The 20,688-nt window shown below is 40.5% G+C and overlaps 1 protein-coding gene across 3 annotated transcripts in view; it reads right to left on the bottom strand.

Moving 5' to 3' along the window:
• Positions 1–20,688, bottom strand: part of SEMA6A (semaphorin 6A) — a 146,887-nt gene that overhangs the window by 79,879 nt on the left and 46,320 nt on the right. For all 3 annotated transcript variants that reach the window (XM_019554918.1, XM_019554919.1, XM_019554920.1), the window contains exon 2: positions 2,031–2,168. In XM_019554918.1, the coding sequence (XP_019410463.1) occupies positions 2,031–2,130 (100 nt within the window). In that variant the 5' untranslated portion in view covers positions 2,131–2,168. The remainder of the gene's footprint in view (positions 1–2,030; positions 2,169–20,688) is intronic.

Below are 20,688 nucleotides of genomic sequence, written 5' to 3'. Positions count from 1 at the left end.
CTCAGCACTTTCACACAGTTTGCCTTTCATCCCTTGCAGCGTTTTAAATGCTGGATGCTGCCTGCCAAGTGTATCTTTCAGGACAAAGCTATTTTACAGTAGTCCATCAATCACTGCAATGGCTGGGTTGGTAAGTGGTTAGAGCAAAAAACTTGGCGCTGTTAGGTAGAAAACTGTCAGCTGTTTCCTAGAGGATTGGGCTACCATTGTAGGGCAGGTCTAAGTATTTTTTAAAAGCTGTAGGTAGTCATGAACTGAACTTTATTAAGTAAAAAAAGGTGGCTGCATTATTTTGGCAACATGTCTGGTAGTACAATTTTCCTGGCAGCTGGACAACAATGCCAACTGAAAGCCATGGTCCAGATATGTACTACGAGTAAGCCAACTTTCACCGCCAACTCTGACAGGCAGTGACAGCACTTATTCACTCCACTCATGGTCTCTTCAATGTGCACTAATGGATGTGTGACATGCAATCTGTGTATAGACCCTACAATAAGAGATAGCTTGAGAACATGTCTGACTGAGAGCTTTGTCTGTCTATTCACTGCCTTTCTAATGCATGTATACTGGTAGCATGTAGATACAAAGGCTACACAACCAGTTCCCAGGAAGAAAGGCAATCAGAAAACCCCCCCAGAACACACAAAGTAAGAGCAAGCAGAAATACAGCAGCTCCAGACAGCATAAGTATTGTCCATGCTCATTATGCAGCAATAACTGGCACCTGGCCAAACATTAACCCTTCCTCAAAATGTGTTTTCTTTTGATAAATGGAACTAACTCCAGGGATTATTTCTTGAAAGACTGGGCTACTGCTCTTATTTTCTGTTAACTCTTTCTAACAGAGTCCTCTTTACTAATCTTGACCAAGCTACTTGACTCGCTGTGTGACATTGGGCAAGTCATTTCATACCTTTCTGCTTCATTAGCCCAGGTGTAAAACCAGTTACTGAGAAGTCCTGGGTAAATAGATTAACAAAAATCAAAGAAATATATGTTTAGAAGGTTAAGTTTTGTGACCAAGAGTTACTTGACAGTACTAATATTTAAAATTCAAAGTCTTCCTCTGTTAAACATTGTTTTTCCTTTTTAATCTTACTGCTCTCAAGAGAGTTGTGGCCTACATGTTTGCACTCGCTCATTTAAGCATTTCATGACAGAGAGGTAGAAACTTTATTTCTCAACATAGATTGAGACTGTTGACCTGTCATTTCTGACTGCACTTTCATAAATTCAGAAGTGATACACCAACCCTGAACTTCTGGGCACACAGGGGCTAGAAGTAATCATTAAGATTTAATTCAGGTAACCACAACAGTGAAGAACTAATGGTCTTGGCTACAGTCAGCTCCTTACACTGTGTCCAGTATGTCTCAGTGATGACTGGGAACACCATGTGTTATCTTCTGTCAGGCTGCCAATTGTCTCTGTTTAAAAAAATATTATTGCAAAAATTTCTGGCTTTTATTGACTATTTTTTCTTTGTCAAGTTTTTCACCTGGCTCTACTGCAAAGAGTCCAAGGGCTAAGTGGGAGAAAGATCCATCAGAGGTTGAGAAAACAAATTTGGTTATTTATTTAGGCCTACTAAATTACTTCAAGGTCCAGTGCAACATAGATCTCCTGCAGCCTTACACTCAATACTTATTGGCATGCAGTTGATTCTCAGTAACTCTGCTTTTGCAGTTCTGGGGAGAAATATGTGGTCATGAAAAAGAAGCATCCTTTACTTGCTACTTGATAGAAAAAGGAAATGTGGGACTGACTGCATTGCAGAAAGACAAGTGTAGGTTATTCCTTTGGAGGAAAAGCAAGCAGCTCACCACTCAGCCATCACAGACTAGTGCAGAAGTATTCTGCTCTAGTTTTATCATTCTGGGAATGTATATTGGCTGATCTGATGAGACATCAGGAAGAAACACAGTTCACGTCAGATCAACGAAAGCTTTGTAGTTCTGAAACTCACTGATCAGTATATTCCTCCTTGGCATGTGAAAAAATAACTGTGTTGGGCTTTTCATACTCACAGTTGCCATGCGAAATACTGATTGGCTCAGAATCTTCTGGGAAACCAGCCCCAGCAAAGTGTAGCAGTGTGAAATATAGCAGCAAGGCTTCTGACCTCATAGTAGTTCAGCTGGGAGACTTTACTTCTTCACTTCACCCTGTGGAAGACAAATAAGCGCACAAGGGCTTTCTATCAATTCCATTTGACCACTACACGCACAGAAAGCATAGCTTGAATGGTCAACAAATAACAAAGGGAAGTCTCATTTTTCCTTGACCTCTCACTATAAATTAAGAAAAAAGTGTATTTTAAAAAAGGCACTATTCTGCCAGGCTATTTTTCCTTCAGTTTCACATCTTGACATCAAGCATCACTTGTCCATATCACACAGTGGTGTCAGCACTTGCTTTTGACTTAAATATGAAATGAGCTGCCTGTATATTTTCTGTTTCAGCTGCTTCTACCCAGCGAAAAAACTCTGTCTTTTGAGCCAACCAGTGGCTGACAAGCAGCTTTTAGGCAAGTACTCCGCTATTTCTTTGAGTAGGTTTACATAATTAAGATGATGACCAACCATAAATAAAAGCCACGTTGCATTATTTAGGTTAAAAAGGTGATTAAGAGTTATACAAAGGGACTGATTCATACCCTACAAAGTTGTGAATTAAGCAGAAACACAGAGCGCTTGAAGAAGCACACTGAACATGTCATTGGGCTTTCCCATAAAATATATACCCATGAATTTAGGTACCACAAAACTAATACTCCCAACTTACAATAAAACAGGAGTGGACAGAACTTTCTAACCTCCCCCCCACAATGTTTCACTATTTCACATTTTATGTGCAAAATACCATATAGATAAAAGGAACCACAGGGGACATGGTAAAAGAAAAAACAACACAGAATACAGTAAATAGCTTATAATTCCCAGGCAAATTTCACAAAGGTGCCAATCCATTTCAGTGCAGAAGTGGGGTTTTCTTTTCATCCCTTCCAGAGTTTCAAACTTCTGAAGCTGCCTGCCAAAGATTATCTTTCTCAACAAAGCTATTTTAGAGCAGCCTGTCAATCATGAAAGATTTATGTGTAGAGAGTCAAACTTGGTCACCTACACAGTCTTTGAAAGTTAATTTGGCAAACAAAGTGCTAACTTGCCCTTTGCAACATTATTTCATATTAGGTACTGATATTTACTTTCTCCATGCCAAAAAAGCCTCAACAAATTGCTTAACTTGCCCTTTGCAACATCATTTCATATTAGGTACCGATACCTACTTTCTCCATGCCAAAAAAAGCATCAACAAATTTTGAGACTTGCATTTCAACTTGTAAGTTCACAGGCACAGCTGGTTCTTAATCATTTATCCAACTAGAAATGACACAATTCTTAATTTGCCTTATCACATATATGATTTTAAATAAAATCCAAGCTTCTGTAACAAGACTTGAGATAGCAACTCTGTTGTATAGCCATGGAGTCCCTAAGGGCTATTAGTAGGTGATTTATTGAACTCCCATATTTGCCTATTATTATTCAAACACACAAATTGGAAAACTTGGCTAGTTCTGTATTTTATTAATTAAAGTTTGAACTCAGAGAAAATGAACTTTGATGTGAGCCATTCTATGACCAAGTGACTCCTCAGCTGGCTGTCTTTATTACAAGGATGGCAACGATACAATAGCAAGAGTAAGTAAAACATAAAACAGACAATGGTTGCCCATATATACTACATGAGAAAGAGCATACTAGGAGAAAGCAGTGTCTACAAGCTTCAGGGGAATCATTTTCATCTGGTATCCTGGCTTGGATTTGGTTGTGACTACTGGAGACAAATGAGATGACCACTACCTTGCTTTCCCTCTTCCTACCTTCATTTCTTTAATTGTTGCTTATGTATGGTGTACGGATTGTGAGCTTTCTGGGACAGAGATTGTCCCTGTACTATCTGTTTTTTTAATGCTTAGTGACATGAGATCTTTAATGAGATCATGTATAGTTGTTACTAGAATAGAAATAACCAATAATAACTACACATGGAAACAGAGAGTCCCTCAGGATTTGCATTGAAGCCCAGATTAAAAAAAGAAGAATTAAAGCCTAATTCTCTTTCCTCCCACAGATCTTTTGAAATGTTATTTTGCTATCCTTAAAGTCTTTAAAGACTTGTTTCTGCAAGTGGATTGCAAAGTGAGAAAACAAAGTAGACTGCTTTAATATATCAACAAATTTCAGTTCTTTCCTTCTTGCAATTGCTTTTGGCAAATGCAGAACTTTTCTCTACAGAACAGCAGAAGAACAGCCATTTAGCTGAAAGAAATTTATCAGGCAACTCACTTTTTCAATTTAAACCTTTTTCACCCACCATATCAGTTTTCAGGCTGATAATTCAAACACAACATGGCTTCTGGTGAGGCTCTACAGCAGAAGAATAGGTGTTTTGTATTATGCCCTATCAGCCTATAATCAACTATTGAAAAAGTGCATTATGAGGAAAAAATATTAATGCAGGATTGATGAATCTTGGACTCTCCATTTTAGAGCTTTGGAAACTTTTTTTTATGGGAAGCTATGATTATCACCTCTTTCCCCTCAACCTTTTGCACTATTCCATGTAAATTTGTAGACAAGAAGGCCTCTGGTCAAATTAATTATTACTGTTATGCTACCCATTTTCCTTACTCTGTCAGTTTAAGCACAGGTTAATGAACGAAGCTTCTTTTTTATATAAAAATAAAGAATAGACTAAGAAACATTTGTGTTGCTATTTAAAAGCTTCACTGCTGCAAAGGCATTCTTACATGCAAATCTTTTGTCAGTCTTCAGGGTATTTTCACTGATTTCTAATAAGCACAGAGCTTGATTCTCCATTCTCCTACACCTCATCTAAATCATTTGCGCTTGTATGAAGTGAATGCAAAAAGCTCCTTTCTCTCTTCTTGATGTTTTAGAATCTGTCTACATTGATATACATACTTGCATCTATAAAGCAATGGAAAATTAGGCTTGTGGTGAAATTATTATTCAGCGTATCTTTTCCTGGAATGTAATTATCCTAATTTAATAAAGAATTTTGGTTTCCTACTGCAAGCCAGATTTTTGTTCAATGTCAGTGGAATTCCAGAAGGATGCTAAATAGATATAGTTATGTTTATTTTTAGTATAAATTCCCTTTTCAGCAAGTCCTCCACTCTAGTTGGACTCCTGGGAATGAGGGAAGTGTTTTGACTTACAAGTGTGATGAAGCTACTTCCTAACCAAATGTCCTTCCATATGTAGCATCTGATGAAGCACAAGTAGCCAGATGGTGACGCCCAGTGAGTACAGGTACCATCTCCAAATAATTGCTTTGTAAACATCAAGGGTTAGATTCTCATCTAGCATGAATCAGTGTAGCTCCCCTGACTTCAGTTATGCTATACTAATTTACATCAGTTGGAGGCCTGGCTCTAAGAGCTTCAGCTCTTGCTACTCACCAAAAGTGCACTATGTTCCAGTAATGAAAAAATAGTAATTTTAACAAGTGATCTTTGTTTCTTCATTCTTCTTCTTCTTTATTATTGTCACTAGCAAACGCCTGAAGTTCAGTACTGTATAAACTGATGTGAGGATATTGTGGAATCTTGATTTGTTTCTTTAACCTCAGTGGGGTTATGCAGTGAAAGAAGACTTTTCCTCGATGGCATGGATATATAGATATATAGATATGTAGATGCGCACGTGCACACACACACACGTGCACACACACAGAGTGAAAGAAGACTTTTCCTCGATGGCATGGATATATAGATATATAGATATGTAGATGCGCACGTGCACACACACACACGTGCACACACACAGAGTGAAAGAAGACTTTTCCTCAATGGCATGCATATATATATTCTTTTATATATATTTTTTTCTATGCACCTTGGTCATTATTATGAGTAAATACTAAAAAATAAATAAAAAAACCCAATCTTTTCTCTTGTATGGAAAGCAGGTTTCCTGTTTGGGAGAAAACAATACAAGGCTGGACAGTACTCCAATACATCATTGTTTATATTAATTATCATTATTGTTATTATGTTTTTGTTTGAAAGTCTGATGAATACACTGCCATAGTAAAACTCATATTGGGAACAACCATTGTACTGGCACCAGGGAGTTTTCCCTTTTTTTAGAGAAGAATATTGTCCCTGAAGTATCAGGAGAAAGCTTTGATTTTTTGGAACTGAAGGCTCTCTCTCTCTCTCTCTCTCTCTCTATATATATATATATATATTCTAGAAACCATAACTATCTGAGCCAAAAAAAGAGCTACCATGTTGAGCACAGATTTCTGCTGTCTGAGCTTTCTAGGTTTTTCGAATGATTGTCCAATGGCACAGCATACAGAATAGCCCTTTGGCTAAGCAAAAGAACACCTGGCTATTACCACAGTGCCTGATGACTACAGCTGTACCCTTTAAAATTAAAAAAAAGTGTTACCTTCATTTTTATGTATTTCATTGAAAAATAAGAAAGGAAGTGCCAACTTAGTAGACTTTATAGAAACTTAAGATAGTTTTGTTTGAGAGCACGCGTAAAACCACATAAGCTGCATAAATATAACTATTAAAATGCTGTCTTTCATCTTAAGTTAGCAACAGATGCTGCATTTGTCCCTGGATAAGATGGTCCTGTGTTTGTCCCAGACCAAATATATCCTAAAATTGGTGCGTACAAACATCACACTTCTAATCGGTTTAGTAAGCAGCTGAATGCAGTGCCACTTTTCTTCCACTGATTCAATGATACAATACCAGGGTAACTGTATAGATGTACTTTGCAATATCCTAGGATAAACTGTTACTTTCTCATATCCCAGAGGCTTTTTTAGGATTTATCCTGGAACAATGGACATGGATATCTGTACGACTGCACTTTGTTCTGGGAAAATAATAGTTTAACCCAGGATAAATGTGATGTCTGTTTGCAGCCTTAGAGAATGTCCTATTTAACTGCTAGGGCCCAGTTGAACCCTCAGTTAATCAAGATATAATTCCTAGTAAAGTCAAAATGTAAAATAGGGTTGGGATTTTTTGGGGGGTGTGGGTGTTGCTAATTATGGTCTATGTTGCTTCGCTACTGCTAGATCTCTATGTATCGCAAACTTACTTTAAATTAAGTATGGTTATCTTTGTAGAAAATAAATGTAATTCAATCCACAGATTATTGGGATCAAGGCATGAATTACTAGATGAAAGTCAATGGCCCAAGTACAATAACCATCTTTGACTCTATTAATGAAACTAAATATATTTAGCTGCGCAAAAGGGACACAAGCTACCTTCCCGCAAATACACCTGGAAGTGAAAGGGGGTGGGAGCAGGGAAAGAGAAAGTCACACAGAATAAAACCTGTTGTATAGGATGTGTGAGCTAGAAATCTAAGACTTTAAGTCACATTTTATCTTCACGGGAAAGAATTTAAACTGCCGCATAAGAAAGTAGCATGGCCAGTAAAACCAGAGTATCTGTGGATCAACGCCCAAACAGGCACCTGATAACTATCTGGAGAACAGCCTTTCTCATCACACTCAGCATTTCTCATCCCAGTAAAAATGAAAAATAATGACAGGGTGGGAGAAGAAATTAAACAATTGAAGAAACATCTAAAAGGGAGATTAATTTAAACTGGTCTGCTCATCCCTTAGGGTAAAATTTTTAAGAGCTCCAAAGTGATTTGAAATGCTTAAAACTGACTTAGAGCATAAACCTGCATGTGAGAGAGGAGAAAGGCTGTTACCTTTTTAAATCTTTATTATATAAATACTAAAAACAAAAGGTGCAAATGCCAAAGTATGTGGCACTTCCAGGGGCCCAGTATTGCTAATGAAAATGCTCATATGACCAGAGATTGAAATCCTCTCCCCTTATCCATTTTCTACCTTGCAGGATGCCTCCTTGGGCTCTTGCTTGGAAAGAGGCCTGCTAGGTCTGGGAGAGGCTGCACTAGATAGGCAGGAGGGCATCACAGCTGAGGAGGTCAGGATCCAAGAGGAAAAGTTTGCAATTGAGGTGGAGGTCTCCCACCTGACACAGGAAAGCAAAAGCCACCCATTGTTAGGAAAAGTCTCACAAGCAAAGAGCAGGTGATGAAGGTCTTGTTGGTGAAAGGCAGCAGCCCTCTTTCCCAGGTGGTTAGGTCCTGATCTCCCTTGTTGAGGGAGTGGGTAAGGGACAAGTCTCTGGAGCCAGTGATGTTCATTCCAGGATAAGTCCATAGGGAAATTCTGGAGCCTTCTGAGGATCATTGGCAGGTCCAGAATAGCACATCTGTTCTACAGAGTAGCAGCTGCTTGGTTGCTGATGACCATGAGTCTACTGCAGTAGGAGAGGCTGAGCAGGCATCAGTGCCATTGCTGTAGTTATGGCCTCAACCTCCTCACAAAGGCCTTCCCAGCTTTTTGCTAGAAAGGTTAGTGGGCCTAGAAAAATGCCCAGGGCTTCAAAGCCATTGTAGCACCAGGACAGGTCTCTAGGCAGATCTGGGCCTGAGCATCAACCCTAGTGCCCAGCAGGAATATGTTGTTTTTCATCCAGTAGATACGGGCTGAGGAGGTATGCTCACAGTCTTGCTGACACTTGATTAGGGACAGGATAGCACCCTTGCTGCTCATGAAAATAGTTGTGTCATTGGCATATGCTGTTGCCTTAACTGGGGGCCAACACCACGGCTGCAGCCAGTGGAAGGAACAGGTCTATCAGGCAAGGCATGGAACAGTGGCTCAGTGGTTAGGGCATAGAGCATTCTGGTGGCCTCGCCCCTCACTGCTGATTGGCTGAGGGGGCCGGTGGTTCCCCCCAACATACCAAGGGGGACAAGAGGATGTCCTGCATTCTGGGGATGCATCAGTGGCCACCATAGGCAGTCCTGCCTTTTGCCCCTGTAGGCTGCATATGCGGTACATGACTCTCTGTTCACCTTCAGGAGGCTAGAGAGATGTCCCAGTACAAGAGTCAGATGATTAAGGTGAAGACAGGCCCAAAACCAAAGTCTTCCAGAGTCTGGAATAAGAAGTTGAGGTTGACTCAAAGGCATTTTCTTGATCCAGGAGGACAAGTTCCGGCCAAAGAGTTCTGCAGCTGCCTGCACAGGGACACCCTCCTGCCCTTCTACTGTGGGCCAGGTAGCAAAAATAAGTTGCCCTGAATGGTTCTACCAAATATACAGTAGCTCTGTTTGGGGTCTATGCCAGAGGCCATGATCATTTTGAGCCAGTTGGCCAGGACTTTGGTCAGGATTTTGTAACTGGTACTCAGCAGCAATACCAGTTACTAGTTCTTAATATCACTAAGATCCCCTTTCTTGGGCAGCAGTGTGAGAACTGCTTGCTGGCAGCTGACTGGTAGGATCCTATGGTCACAGCTCCTTTGGAAGATGTGCAGGAGGTTTGGGATGAGGAGGAGCCAGAAGGTCTTGTAGAATTCAACAAGTAATTTGTCAAGGCCTAATACCTTCCCTGTGGTAAAGACCTCAATGGCTGGTCAGCCTTGCTAAGAATGGCTCCTATTTCAGCTCAACCATCTGAGAGCCTGGAGAGTTTTGGGGACACCCTTGTGCAGCTGAATGGCCTCTGGGCAGGCAGGCTCAGCGGCAAACAGCTCTGTGTAGAAGCTAACAGCATGCTCTTGGATCTCAGCAGAGTCCACGAGCACCTTATTCAACTGGATTTTAAGGTGGCTGATGATCTTTTGCTTTGATTTTTCTGTAGGTTGGAAAAGAACTTGGTTGAGAAGGAGATAGAGAGAACCTGAGTTCTATTAACTGCTCTCCCATGGGCTTGTTCTGTGATGTTGGGCAACTTCTTTAACCCCTCTGGGTTCCACTTGGGCAAACCCTGGAAATCCTTTTGTGAAAGACATTATCAGTTTTATTATTATTGTTTACAACCTTCATATTCAGAGTTTTTAGACAGAGAACAACATGGCTTTATATAAGCCAGAGAAAAGGGGAAAGAAATAGAATGGCAAAAAAGAAACACAGCATGTGAGCTGCTGTCCCCATGGAAAGCAGAAAGCTAGACAGGTACAGTCAGCTAGGTAAGGTATTCATGACAACATCCCAAGTCTAGGAATAAGGTGTGGGAGGTGGGTCTAAGTATTACAAAACCACTAAACAGCTGAGTGTGGCAGTGCAAGGGATCACATACAGAGCTCCTCATGATCAGTGGTGAATGGAGTGTTGCCACTAGCAATAGACAGAAAAGAGTGAACAGAAGCAATGAAAACTCAAGGGTTTTGGCAGAAGGATTTGGAGAGATCAGCAGGCCTACCATGTGGGTGACATCGTGGTAATCAGCAGGAAAATATATGGGGTGCCAGACATTACAACCGAACTGGCAGATGACAAGATAATGTCTATGCTGGCAAATTCTTTTTTGTCCCAATGATCAGTGTTCAGTCACCTAAATGGTGGTGCAGGTGTCTGGAGATGGCCATGCCAGTTTCCTGGCTCCTCTGTTGCTACTGATTATCAACATCTCTCTGTGACCCACAATGCATCCATCATTCATTTCTCCCTTTCTTGTCCAGCTCCTGTGGTCTTTGCAGCTGGCCATCCTTTCCTGGGGCCCAAAATGTTCTCTAATAATACAGGTTTTTGGCCAGTAAAACAGATGGGCTGGTATGCATGGCTAGAGAAGAGCAACCACATGCACAGTCTTATTTTGCACTCTATTTGGGGTCTCTCCTACATGAAGGGTGTCTCTTGGAGGATGAACAATGCCATGTGGTACAGGTAAAGCCCAGGTGCCTCCCATTATCCATGCCCCCTATTGATTATAACCTCTTTGTGGCAGGGTCTGTCTTTTCATTAGTTGTTTGTACTGTGGCTAACAAAATGGGGCCCCTGTCTCTGTTCTGGGTCTGTAGTAATAAGGAATGATGCGTACGCACCCAAACTCCTTGTGCTTACCCCCAAGTGCTTTCTGCCAATAAGGGGAATATATGGGCATCTTGTGCTTTATGTACTTAATACACTTTTAATTGGATTCAATATTGTTTATTCATTTTCCAGCTGCTGTGGGCTGAACATCAGATCTGACAATTGAGCCTGGGGGGTTAGATAATGGTGGAACATGTGATAGATTTTGCCTTATATAGTAAGTGACAGCATGTAACTTCATTTTAAAGATTAATACACATCCACCAAGCAAGTATAAAACAGATATTACATAACCCCAGATTTAACTATGTAACTTTCCAGCCTAACTAGGAAAAATGGACAGCTAAAATTAAATTACAAAGAAAAATGCAAATATTTCTGGAATGGTTCAACAGGATTTGTTTTTATTGTAGCACGTTGACATTTGTGCAAATGCGAGTACTTACCAACTTTCAGCCTCCCTCATTTGCCATGTTACCAGGCAATAAATCACACACAATGATGCCAGCGATGATGTGTAACATTACTACCTCCTGCTTCAGTAACTGATAAGCTGAAAAGATTTGGACAACCCCCAGGCAGAACTGATGAGTCTCTCTCTGCCTGAAGAATGGTGGTAGCAGGTGTCATGTCAGTAGGTAAAATTCAGCAGGCTTAATGTTGGCAACCTGTCTCATATAGATCAATGCTACTGATCACCCTAAAATAGTACAAAAAAGACGATGTGAAGAATAAATGAAGGTTTAAAAAAGAAGGACCTTCAGGTGACCTGAGTGATACAGTCTCAATGACTACAGCATTAATAGGATACTGTTGTTGAGAGAGAGAGAGAGAGAGAGGGAACAGTCATATGGAAGACAAACATCTCCCAGATGGAATTAGAAGCATCTCAGGCCTATCGATTCTGGTTGTAACCTTTACTGTAAACAGTCTACAGGGACCTCATCAGCCACCTGTTCAGTGATATTTGCATTGAAATATAGAGCCAACACAAATGAGAAAATGGCCACAGTTCCTTGCTAAAGCATCTGCTCTTCTTTGCTCCTCTGTTTATCTCTTAGCAGGGATATCAAAGGTACGTATTTTAGAGGCAGGGTAATGGAGTGGCCCTAACCCTCTCACACAGCAACAGAAACAATGAATGCTTCATTTGTCATGATGTTGATGGTGGTGATAGTGGTATTATATCATGCAATATTTCACTTTCTAATAATTGCTCAGTTTTATACTGAATTCGAGCTTGCCAAAACTGGAAGGAAAGCCATCTGTGCTCTGAGGATTACTGCCAGAAACATTTTTTATTTTATTTTTGGGGTGATAAACCTGCAGCATAGAACAAAAGCAGTGCTCAAGTAATTCCTCTCACTTAGCACCAGAAACACATACAGCAATAGACCTAACTTAAGAACAGCTTGGTCAGTGATTACCATGATGTCTTTATTATTTTAAAAAAGCCTCACTCATTTAAGAGATAAAAATAGCTCTATTGATTATTTGTGGGCTTCAATAAACCTCTGTCAAGATTCTGAATTGATTTAAGAGCTGAACACAGCAATCACTGCCTTTTGACAAGAGAAAACACCATCTCTAATATATCCTTTGCTGTTCCATCTCAGCATGCTTAATAGAAAACAGATACATTACCAGCAACACCATTAGTCTTCCAGACCCTAACTTTGCCTGGGAAATATCAGTGCTAGTCAATTGACCTTCTATTCCCTCTTCTGGTATAAGGAATAAAAATTACACTGCTGCATGCGACCCAAAGCTATAAAGAAAATGAAAAGTGGTCTTCCCTTTTTCCCTTTGTTTTGTATAACAAAGGTGAAACATAAAGCCTTGTATTTTTTTTACAGCAATATTGCCAATTGCCACTGATTAAAAGTTTGACAAAGCCCTGCAGACATTGTCTGAGCTGTTACATGGCTGCAGTAATCCTAAAATAATCTCTCTCGTGCATTAAACTCTTCAGGTCAGATTCCCTCAGTTGCTTAGCATATGCCTCCTTTCGTTGTGCACGTTTAAATGGATTCCAGACTCTTTTTCAATTACCTTTCCAATCAGGAAATTTATGGTAAAAAACCCCCAAAATCTAAAAAGGCCCATAATTTACAGACATTTTATGTCTGCACAGATCATGTAAAAGGGAACAGCTTAATTCCATATCAAAGTAAGAACCCACAGAACATATGATTGTGTTTCAGAGCAGCTGATTGCTGCTTAACATAATCATACACATTTTTATTTTATTTTGCATATATTTTCTAAGTTCAAAGCTAAACTGAGGAAATCGATTATCATCTCTTCATTTGTAGCCATTCATTGCCTTTCTTTAGGAACCTCATTCCATTTGTTTGAAATGAAAATGTCCACCTTTGAATTTAATGGAACAGTAAATCTTCACATTTAAGTCAATTGTTGAGTAATCAAAGCACATTGCCTAGCTTTTGTGCAATTACTGATATCTAATGTTAACATTAATGCCATTTACTCAGAAAAATGAGCCACTAACCTGCCTTGATTTATCTTGAGTAGAACAACAACTTACTGTAATGCGTGTTTCAAAAGGTAATAATAAACTTTAATTTGAAAGTGAATGTAATACCACATATAATATGATCACAGTATGATCAAAAAACACGAATCAAGTTTACTGTAACAATTCCCAAATGCTAAGTTTTAAAATTTAAATCATGGCTTGATTATTCCAATTACTGGTGCCATGTATCCTGATAATGCATTACCTCCAGAGCTGGAATGGCACCTTTCAGATAATCTAGTATCCATTATATACTCTAGTCAGGGCAAGAAAAAGATTTAGGACAAATTGCAAAATCATAACCTACAGAAGGTTCCTCAGCACAGTGAAATGCAGAGACATCCTAGTCAGGCAAACAGACTTTTATAAATATACATCAACTCCTAAAGGAGAAAAAAAAGTAAGACTTTCCTTCTGGAAAGCAAGCAAATTTATCATGATAATTTATGTAAGTCCCTGAGAGAGAAAAACTGCAGGTAAGCAAAGAGTTCTTGAAGGCATGTATTTATAAATTTGCTCCCTAACTTGTATGTGAAATCAATTTTCTAAGGTTTCTCTTCACCTTGCAGAATGGCAAGGGGAAGATTACTGCAAAAATGAATAATGTCCACGAAGCAGATGTAATCCCCAAGGCAAGTTTTAAAAGCACCTTGTAGGTAGGCATAAGTGGATGGTAAAAAAAAAGCGCTGAAGCAATGATGAGAGAAATCTGGCCTCCACCACTCCAATCTGCCCCCAGATTTTCACTTATACACACATACCCTTTCTATTAGGTACTCAAATCTTATGGTAATGGGCATGTATGGAAATTTAAACAGATGTGGAAAATTCTGTTTGTTTGCTTTTTACTTATAATTTGTGGAATCAAACAGTATTTTTCTGATCTCTTCATTCACTTTAAAGAAACAAACAAAAATCTAACTCCAAGCCTGAAAATCTCGATAGTCTGCTTTTCCAATATGGGATGATTCCGACATTCACAGTTAGCAATCATCCAGTTCCTGCAGACTGCCAGTAATTGCTAGCTGTAAGTGGCAGTCTCAAAGCTCTGTATTGCCTGAACTTTTGCCCAAGAAATTCCTAAATTCCAGATCACAGATAACCTAAAGAACTTTATGTGCAGGTTAATACAAGAAAAGACCCTGTTCTCAAGAAAGCTTTATAAGTAAAAAAGATCAACTGTATGTGGCAGGACACATTTTCCCTCATCTCTTCATTTCACCTACTTTAGTAATCAGAAGTCAGAAGAGCCATTGGATACATTACAGGCTCCTACTTCCAGGACACTGTTAAGACAAATGGTTATTGTCTGCTAACCTGGACACAAGGTTAATTAATGTAATTTTATTTATTTTAAGGGAAAATGTTATACACAGATCTCACCAATTAACCCCTAAATATGAAATCACAATTCCTGTAATTAATAGAACACTGCACAATCATTTTAATTAGTGAGAGCATGGCATCAGAAGGAAATGTAGCATTATTTGAGAAGATGGGGTTTCAAAACTAGTATAAAATTACAGTAGGACTCAGAAAAAAGAAGGAATATTTCAGAGATAGAAGATGCTAAACTAGACAGATATATCACACAGCTGCCCAAGGATTTGTTTGTCCATTCACTCTAAAAACCAAGAATCAATGTGCATTTTTTCACACCTGTTTCTCGGAAGGAGGAGAATTGGAGTAGCAGAGAATGAGTCAGAGCAACAGTGACGGCTGCCTATGGTACAAGTTATAGGAGTGAGTAATAGCTGTGCCATAATGTACTTTACTTCTTTGAAAAGAGGAAAAGGTCCAGTGCAGTGAGAAAGGGGTCTACAAAGTATGAACTTGGAATGATGAATGAGCTTCCTTATGGACAGGAGAAACCTCTAATCCATTCTCTGGGTAATTGGTAGAACAGGGCAATGTCATTCACTTTTCCTGACGGAAATATTCTCTGCCCTTTCAATAACATGTGCAGGGCTTCTGCAAAGGACAATCCAGAATGTCACCCAGATGAGTCAGCAGTCTGTTTCCAGGTAGTATGCTGGGACAGACTCAGATATTCAGTCCACAAGAACAACAAAAAGACAACCAGATTTCTGTGTCATCGATAGTTTCTACAGTTATTTTAGGAATGATTGAATGTATTCATGTTCCAACAGCTAATAATGAGATATACTGAATCGGAAAACATTTTAATGGCACCGACACACAATTAACAGCTGATGCTAGAAACATTATTACAAATATCCCAGCTAATTGTGCAGAGTCAAAAAATGCATATACCACCCAAACACCAACAATCATTCAATTCTATCTTTGGGGTTCACGTCAGGGGTTGGTGTATGAGTGTATACTCTAATGAAAACTTCCCTAGTGACTAAACTGCTACTTCATATATTCCTTTTCCTTTCCCATACTGCAACCTACAAATTTCACTCCCAGAAGAGGAACACATGAAAAGAAACCATTCATTAACTGAATGCACTTTCGTCATCTTCAACAGGAAACTCATGATTATGCAACTTATTCTATGGCATCTCTCCCAGGTGTCTTTTGGATTTGCATGCATGCTGCTATTTCTCACTGCATTTCTAATGGCTATGTACTACATAACAAGTGCCGCAGAGAGTGGTTTATCTGACTTTTGGTGGGCCTCAGTAACTTGGGTATTTAGTTGATCAATTGCCAGGGCTTGTTGATCTAGGGCCAAGACAAGGATCTCTGCCAGCAGACAGAAAACAAAAAGCACAAAGGAATTAGATCAGATAATCAAATAGCTGTTTAATAAGACTGCAGGCTGTACTGATGTACTGTGGTTATCTTGCTAACCCAAAGGCATCCATAGTGGCATGCAGGTTTCACACATGCCCTTTGGACTTCACCTGCAGACCAATCTCATGTGAGTAGCCCCAATGACATCTATAGGACTACATACATGAATGCTGAAGGGCTAGTTCCAACTTTTCTCATTTTTTTAGGGAATGCATCTGATGCTTGTAGGCTGTTGCCCACAAAAGCTCATGGCTTTCTCAATGAATTAATCTCTAAGGTCCCACCCTGTCCTGCCTTCTGTCTGACTTCAGGCTAACACAGCTAACTACCTCATTACTACTCATTAGTTTAGAGAAATGATTCTCCAGCTTGTTAGAAAACTGCCAAATGCCACATACAAATAAAGGGCCTAGTTCTCTTTCTAGTGAAATCAGTGGATATTTTGACATTGACTTTTACTGAATTAAGCACCAACAACTCCCACTGGCTTCCAGTTCTTGACAATTGTCTCAAGTAATGGGCAATTTTGCAATACTTCTTTATAAATTCTTTAGAACTCAGCCACTTTCTCATGACCCTGTACAGCTCTACCAGCCAACATGCTTGCTAACGTTCTCTCATCTGGAATGAGGAAATTCACATATTGCATTTCAACTGTCCATGGAATATAAAAGTGTTTTTCCTTCTAACCAGCCTTCTGAGAAAGCCCTACTTGTGTTTGAGATCTTCCCCAGCTTTCTTACATTAATTAAACAAGCTGCTTTTGGTTGTCTTTCTTTATCCCCATTCATTTATTATTCTTATAAAATTTCTCTTTGGGTAATTCAAAGCAGACTCCCATGGGGTTTCTTTTTTGTGTTTAAGAAAGAATCACGATAAACACAATAACTGGTTTGATTATGTATTTGTTGCATGCCTTCTTGCATATAACTCCTTCTTGTGCAAGCCCTTCTGATCACAACATCTCTGACTAGACAGACCACAGAGATCATTTCTGGTGTCCTGAACAACAGGATAAAAGCCACCTATGTGATGGTAAGTTGTTAGACAGCTCAGAAGTTTTCAGATTTAGGTACAGCACAGTCACCACATTTATTTGGAAGAGTTTGATTCACACTAAAAAAAGATATGCTTGCACACGTACAAAAACTTACTGTATAGCTAGTAATCTCTAGTACTGAGTTATGTGGCCCCTTTGTTTCAGATCTGGGATTCCAACTGTGTGAGAAACCAGCATTATTTTCTGTCCCTGCTGTTCTATCTGTTTTACTGACCCTAATAAGAAAGTAAATTTTAATTAAAACGTTTACTGTCACACAGCTGAGTTCCAGGGGTGGCCATGATGCCCCTTGGAAACTCTGTGACTGTGCCCATTCCACTCCTAGGTAGGGCACCTTCTTGTCTTGCCAGCTATGTCTTGTTGGAAATATAATAAGAGGGAGGCTGCCCTGATCTTATTGTAATGATCCTTGGATTATGGTCATGGACTTGTGTGCCCATTGCATGGCTCCATACCTTCCCTATACCACATCATATGCCTTGCAGATGTCATCCTTGCAGATGTTCTGCTAGGTGCTGATGCATTCCCTCTGTAGGTCTTCCAACACCTTGGCCTCTCTCAACCCCACTCCAGCCCTCAGACCACCCCCCCCCCACAGTCTCTCCCCCATGCCCTTTCTGGGCCCTCAGGCCCTTTGGCCTCACCCAACTGATCCCTTGGCCACCAGACCCCTTCTTCTTCCTCAGGCTCCACTCCGGTTGCCAGACCCCTCAGTCTCTCTCAGGTCTGTCTTTTATGGTACCAGCTCTTCTGGATGTTCCCAGCCACTCTCCAGGCTCTCAGTCCTGTCTGGCCCTGTGCTCTATTCCTGTCCCTGACTGGGCCTCTGAACCTACCTGGTCCCCGCTTTCCCTGACCCCTAACTGGGCCTCTGGACCCACCTGGTCCCTGTTTTCCCTAAACCCTCACTGAGACTCTGGACCTACCTGGTCCCTGCTTTCCCTGGCACCTCTCTGGGCTTCTGGACCCACATCAAGTGCTTTTCTGGTGGGGTGTGCTCCCCTAGCCTTTCCCCTACACAGAGACACCCACAAGGCAGTGGGAGCTGAGGCTTTCCTGTGCTCCATTCTGGCTTTTCCCTGGAGTGGTCCAGGTGTGGCATTTCATGGAGGCTGGCCCACCACAGGCAGCCCCACCACACCAACCAACTCCAGTAGAATGCAGTTTCAGGTTTTGCTCAGGACTGGACTTCTGGACTACCTGCTCTTGCTCACTTTTCTCTGGACTCTCCCTAGATATCCAATGCCACCTCTGGGCTGCATCTCCTACCCTCCAGGTCAGGTGACTCCTTTAATCAGGCCTAGCCACACTTGCCAGCCCCTTGGGTCAGCTGACTCAGCCATTAGGCCTGACTCCCACCTGCTGGTGGCTCTGACAGTGGCAGGCACATTAAGTGCCCTGCCACATTTGCTATTAAATGATTTGTTCTGGAGACTTTGAAGAATTATTCCCTACACTTACATTTTATTTCCACATCGCAACCCTCAAAATTTACTTTTTCTAATAGAAGGCAGGGTAAATTTGCTAACTACCTTTCTGTCTTCTGAGATAGTTGTCATAGACAAAGTGACTTCAGAATATGATAGAATCATAGAAAAGTAAGGCTGGAAGGGACCTCTGGAGGTCACTTAGTCCAACTCCCTGCCTGAGGCAGGATCATCCCTATTCACACCATCCCAAACACATCCTTGTCTAACCTATAACTAAAAGTACACAAGCAACCAGTCACACAACCACAGAGTATAGTGCCTTAACCTGCCACAGGTAAGCTTAACCTGCCACAGGTAAAGCAGAAGGACAAAGGTGGTCAATATTCTGCTGCCTCAAGGGTTGTTAAAATAAGCTTGAGAGATCCAAGGTAGAAGGCCATATTTCTTCCCTTACCACCACTTTCCTACCTGATTGTGGAACATAAATTTTAAATTCATTGTTTTAAATGTCCAGGAGAAATCTGGTTGTAAAAGTGATGTTCATCTAATCAGGGGCCAGAAGAAAGACCACTCAACCAATCAGAGCTAAGCAGCACAGCTGAAGAATCCCCAAGAGAATAAATGAAATTCACAAGATATTCAGAGTGCTTCATTAGAATAACAAATACATTTTAAAAAACCAGTGTGTTCTCAAACATTCCACAAGCAAAAAGAGGGTTGAGATTTATCCAGTAATTTATTTAACTCTGCTGAGGACCCAAGTGCTTTCCTGACCTCAAGATTTGAGCACTGCATTTCTTAACCCAGTCCTAAAATAATTCCCTCACCAAGCAACTAGGTCGTTACACTAGGATTCTGAGCAAAGTGTCTTTGTCTGTAGAACTGAGTGAAAGCAAGCTGCATGACATCTGGATGTAGGAGCATGGGTTGGAGAAGGGAAGTGTTTAGGCAAAACATGAGGAAGTCAGTATGTGTGCACAGGGTTAGGTAATACAGGGCACATCTACATTTTGCCCTACAGCTATATAGAGACATGCTACGTTGCCATACAGCATGTAACGGCAATGTAGTGATCATGGGGGTCTGGGTCGCCGTAGTGGTGCACACCCCCAGTATAACGCAGTGCTACAGTGACACAGTGGCAAAATCTAACCATGCGCAGTATGCACAGCACAGTAACTGTCCATACTGCACCATGCTTTAGTACTTCCAAACAGAAGTACTAAAGCACAGCACCATAGCAATGTCGCCTTTTGGTGACATGTAGATACACCCATCAAGTTGCAAACTAGAGCAGCTCTAAATTGTCTACAAGAGACAATTTAATTTAGTATGAATGGAATGATCCAGCAAATAGTTCATAAAATATTGAGTATTCTTTCCATCCTAACCCTAAAGACTCATGCCACACAGTCATATGACTGGTCATTCCCTCCCTTAAAAGCCCTTACTCCAACTGTATTCCTCCCAACCACCATGGCTTTTAGGAGAACAATTCCAGTCTCTCTTAGGAACTTAAACATCTCAGTTGTTCTGTGAACTTATTTCTGCTCTAAATTCTGCTGTCTGCAAGAGGTAGGTTTTTCATGTTTTTGGACTCTTCCTAGGATATAGTTAGTAGGCCAGTGTGAAACAGGAACATTCCACTTTGACTTCCAATTTGATGCTTCAACAGAACAGTGTTTCATTTCGAGTTTTGTTTAGTTTTGAAAGCACTGTTCCGTTCCATTAAAACAGTTTTGCTATTTTGATGTTTTGTCCATAGGCTATAATGGGGAAGTACAAAATAGCCTATAACTTTGTCATTTCTTGCTTAGAATCATAGAATCATAGAATCAATGAGTCGGAAGGGACCTAGACAGATCATCTAGTCCAACCCCCTGCCATGGGCAGGAAGGAGCACTGGGGGTGGCAGGGGTCATAAGACCCCAGCCAGGTGCCTATCCAGTCTCCTCTTGAAGATTTCTA

The sequence above is a fragment of the Crocodylus porosus genome, unplaced genomic scaffold (genome assembly GCF_001723895.1).
Source record: "Crocodylus porosus isolate Cpor-Errol unplaced genomic scaffold, CroPor_comp1, whole genome shotgun sequence".
NCBI classification, from domain to species: domain Eukaryota; kingdom Metazoa; phylum Chordata; order Crocodylia; family Crocodylidae; genus Crocodylus; species Crocodylus porosus.
Note: the sequence above shows the minus strand (reverse complement) of the source record. Positions and strands in the feature narration are given on the sequence as shown.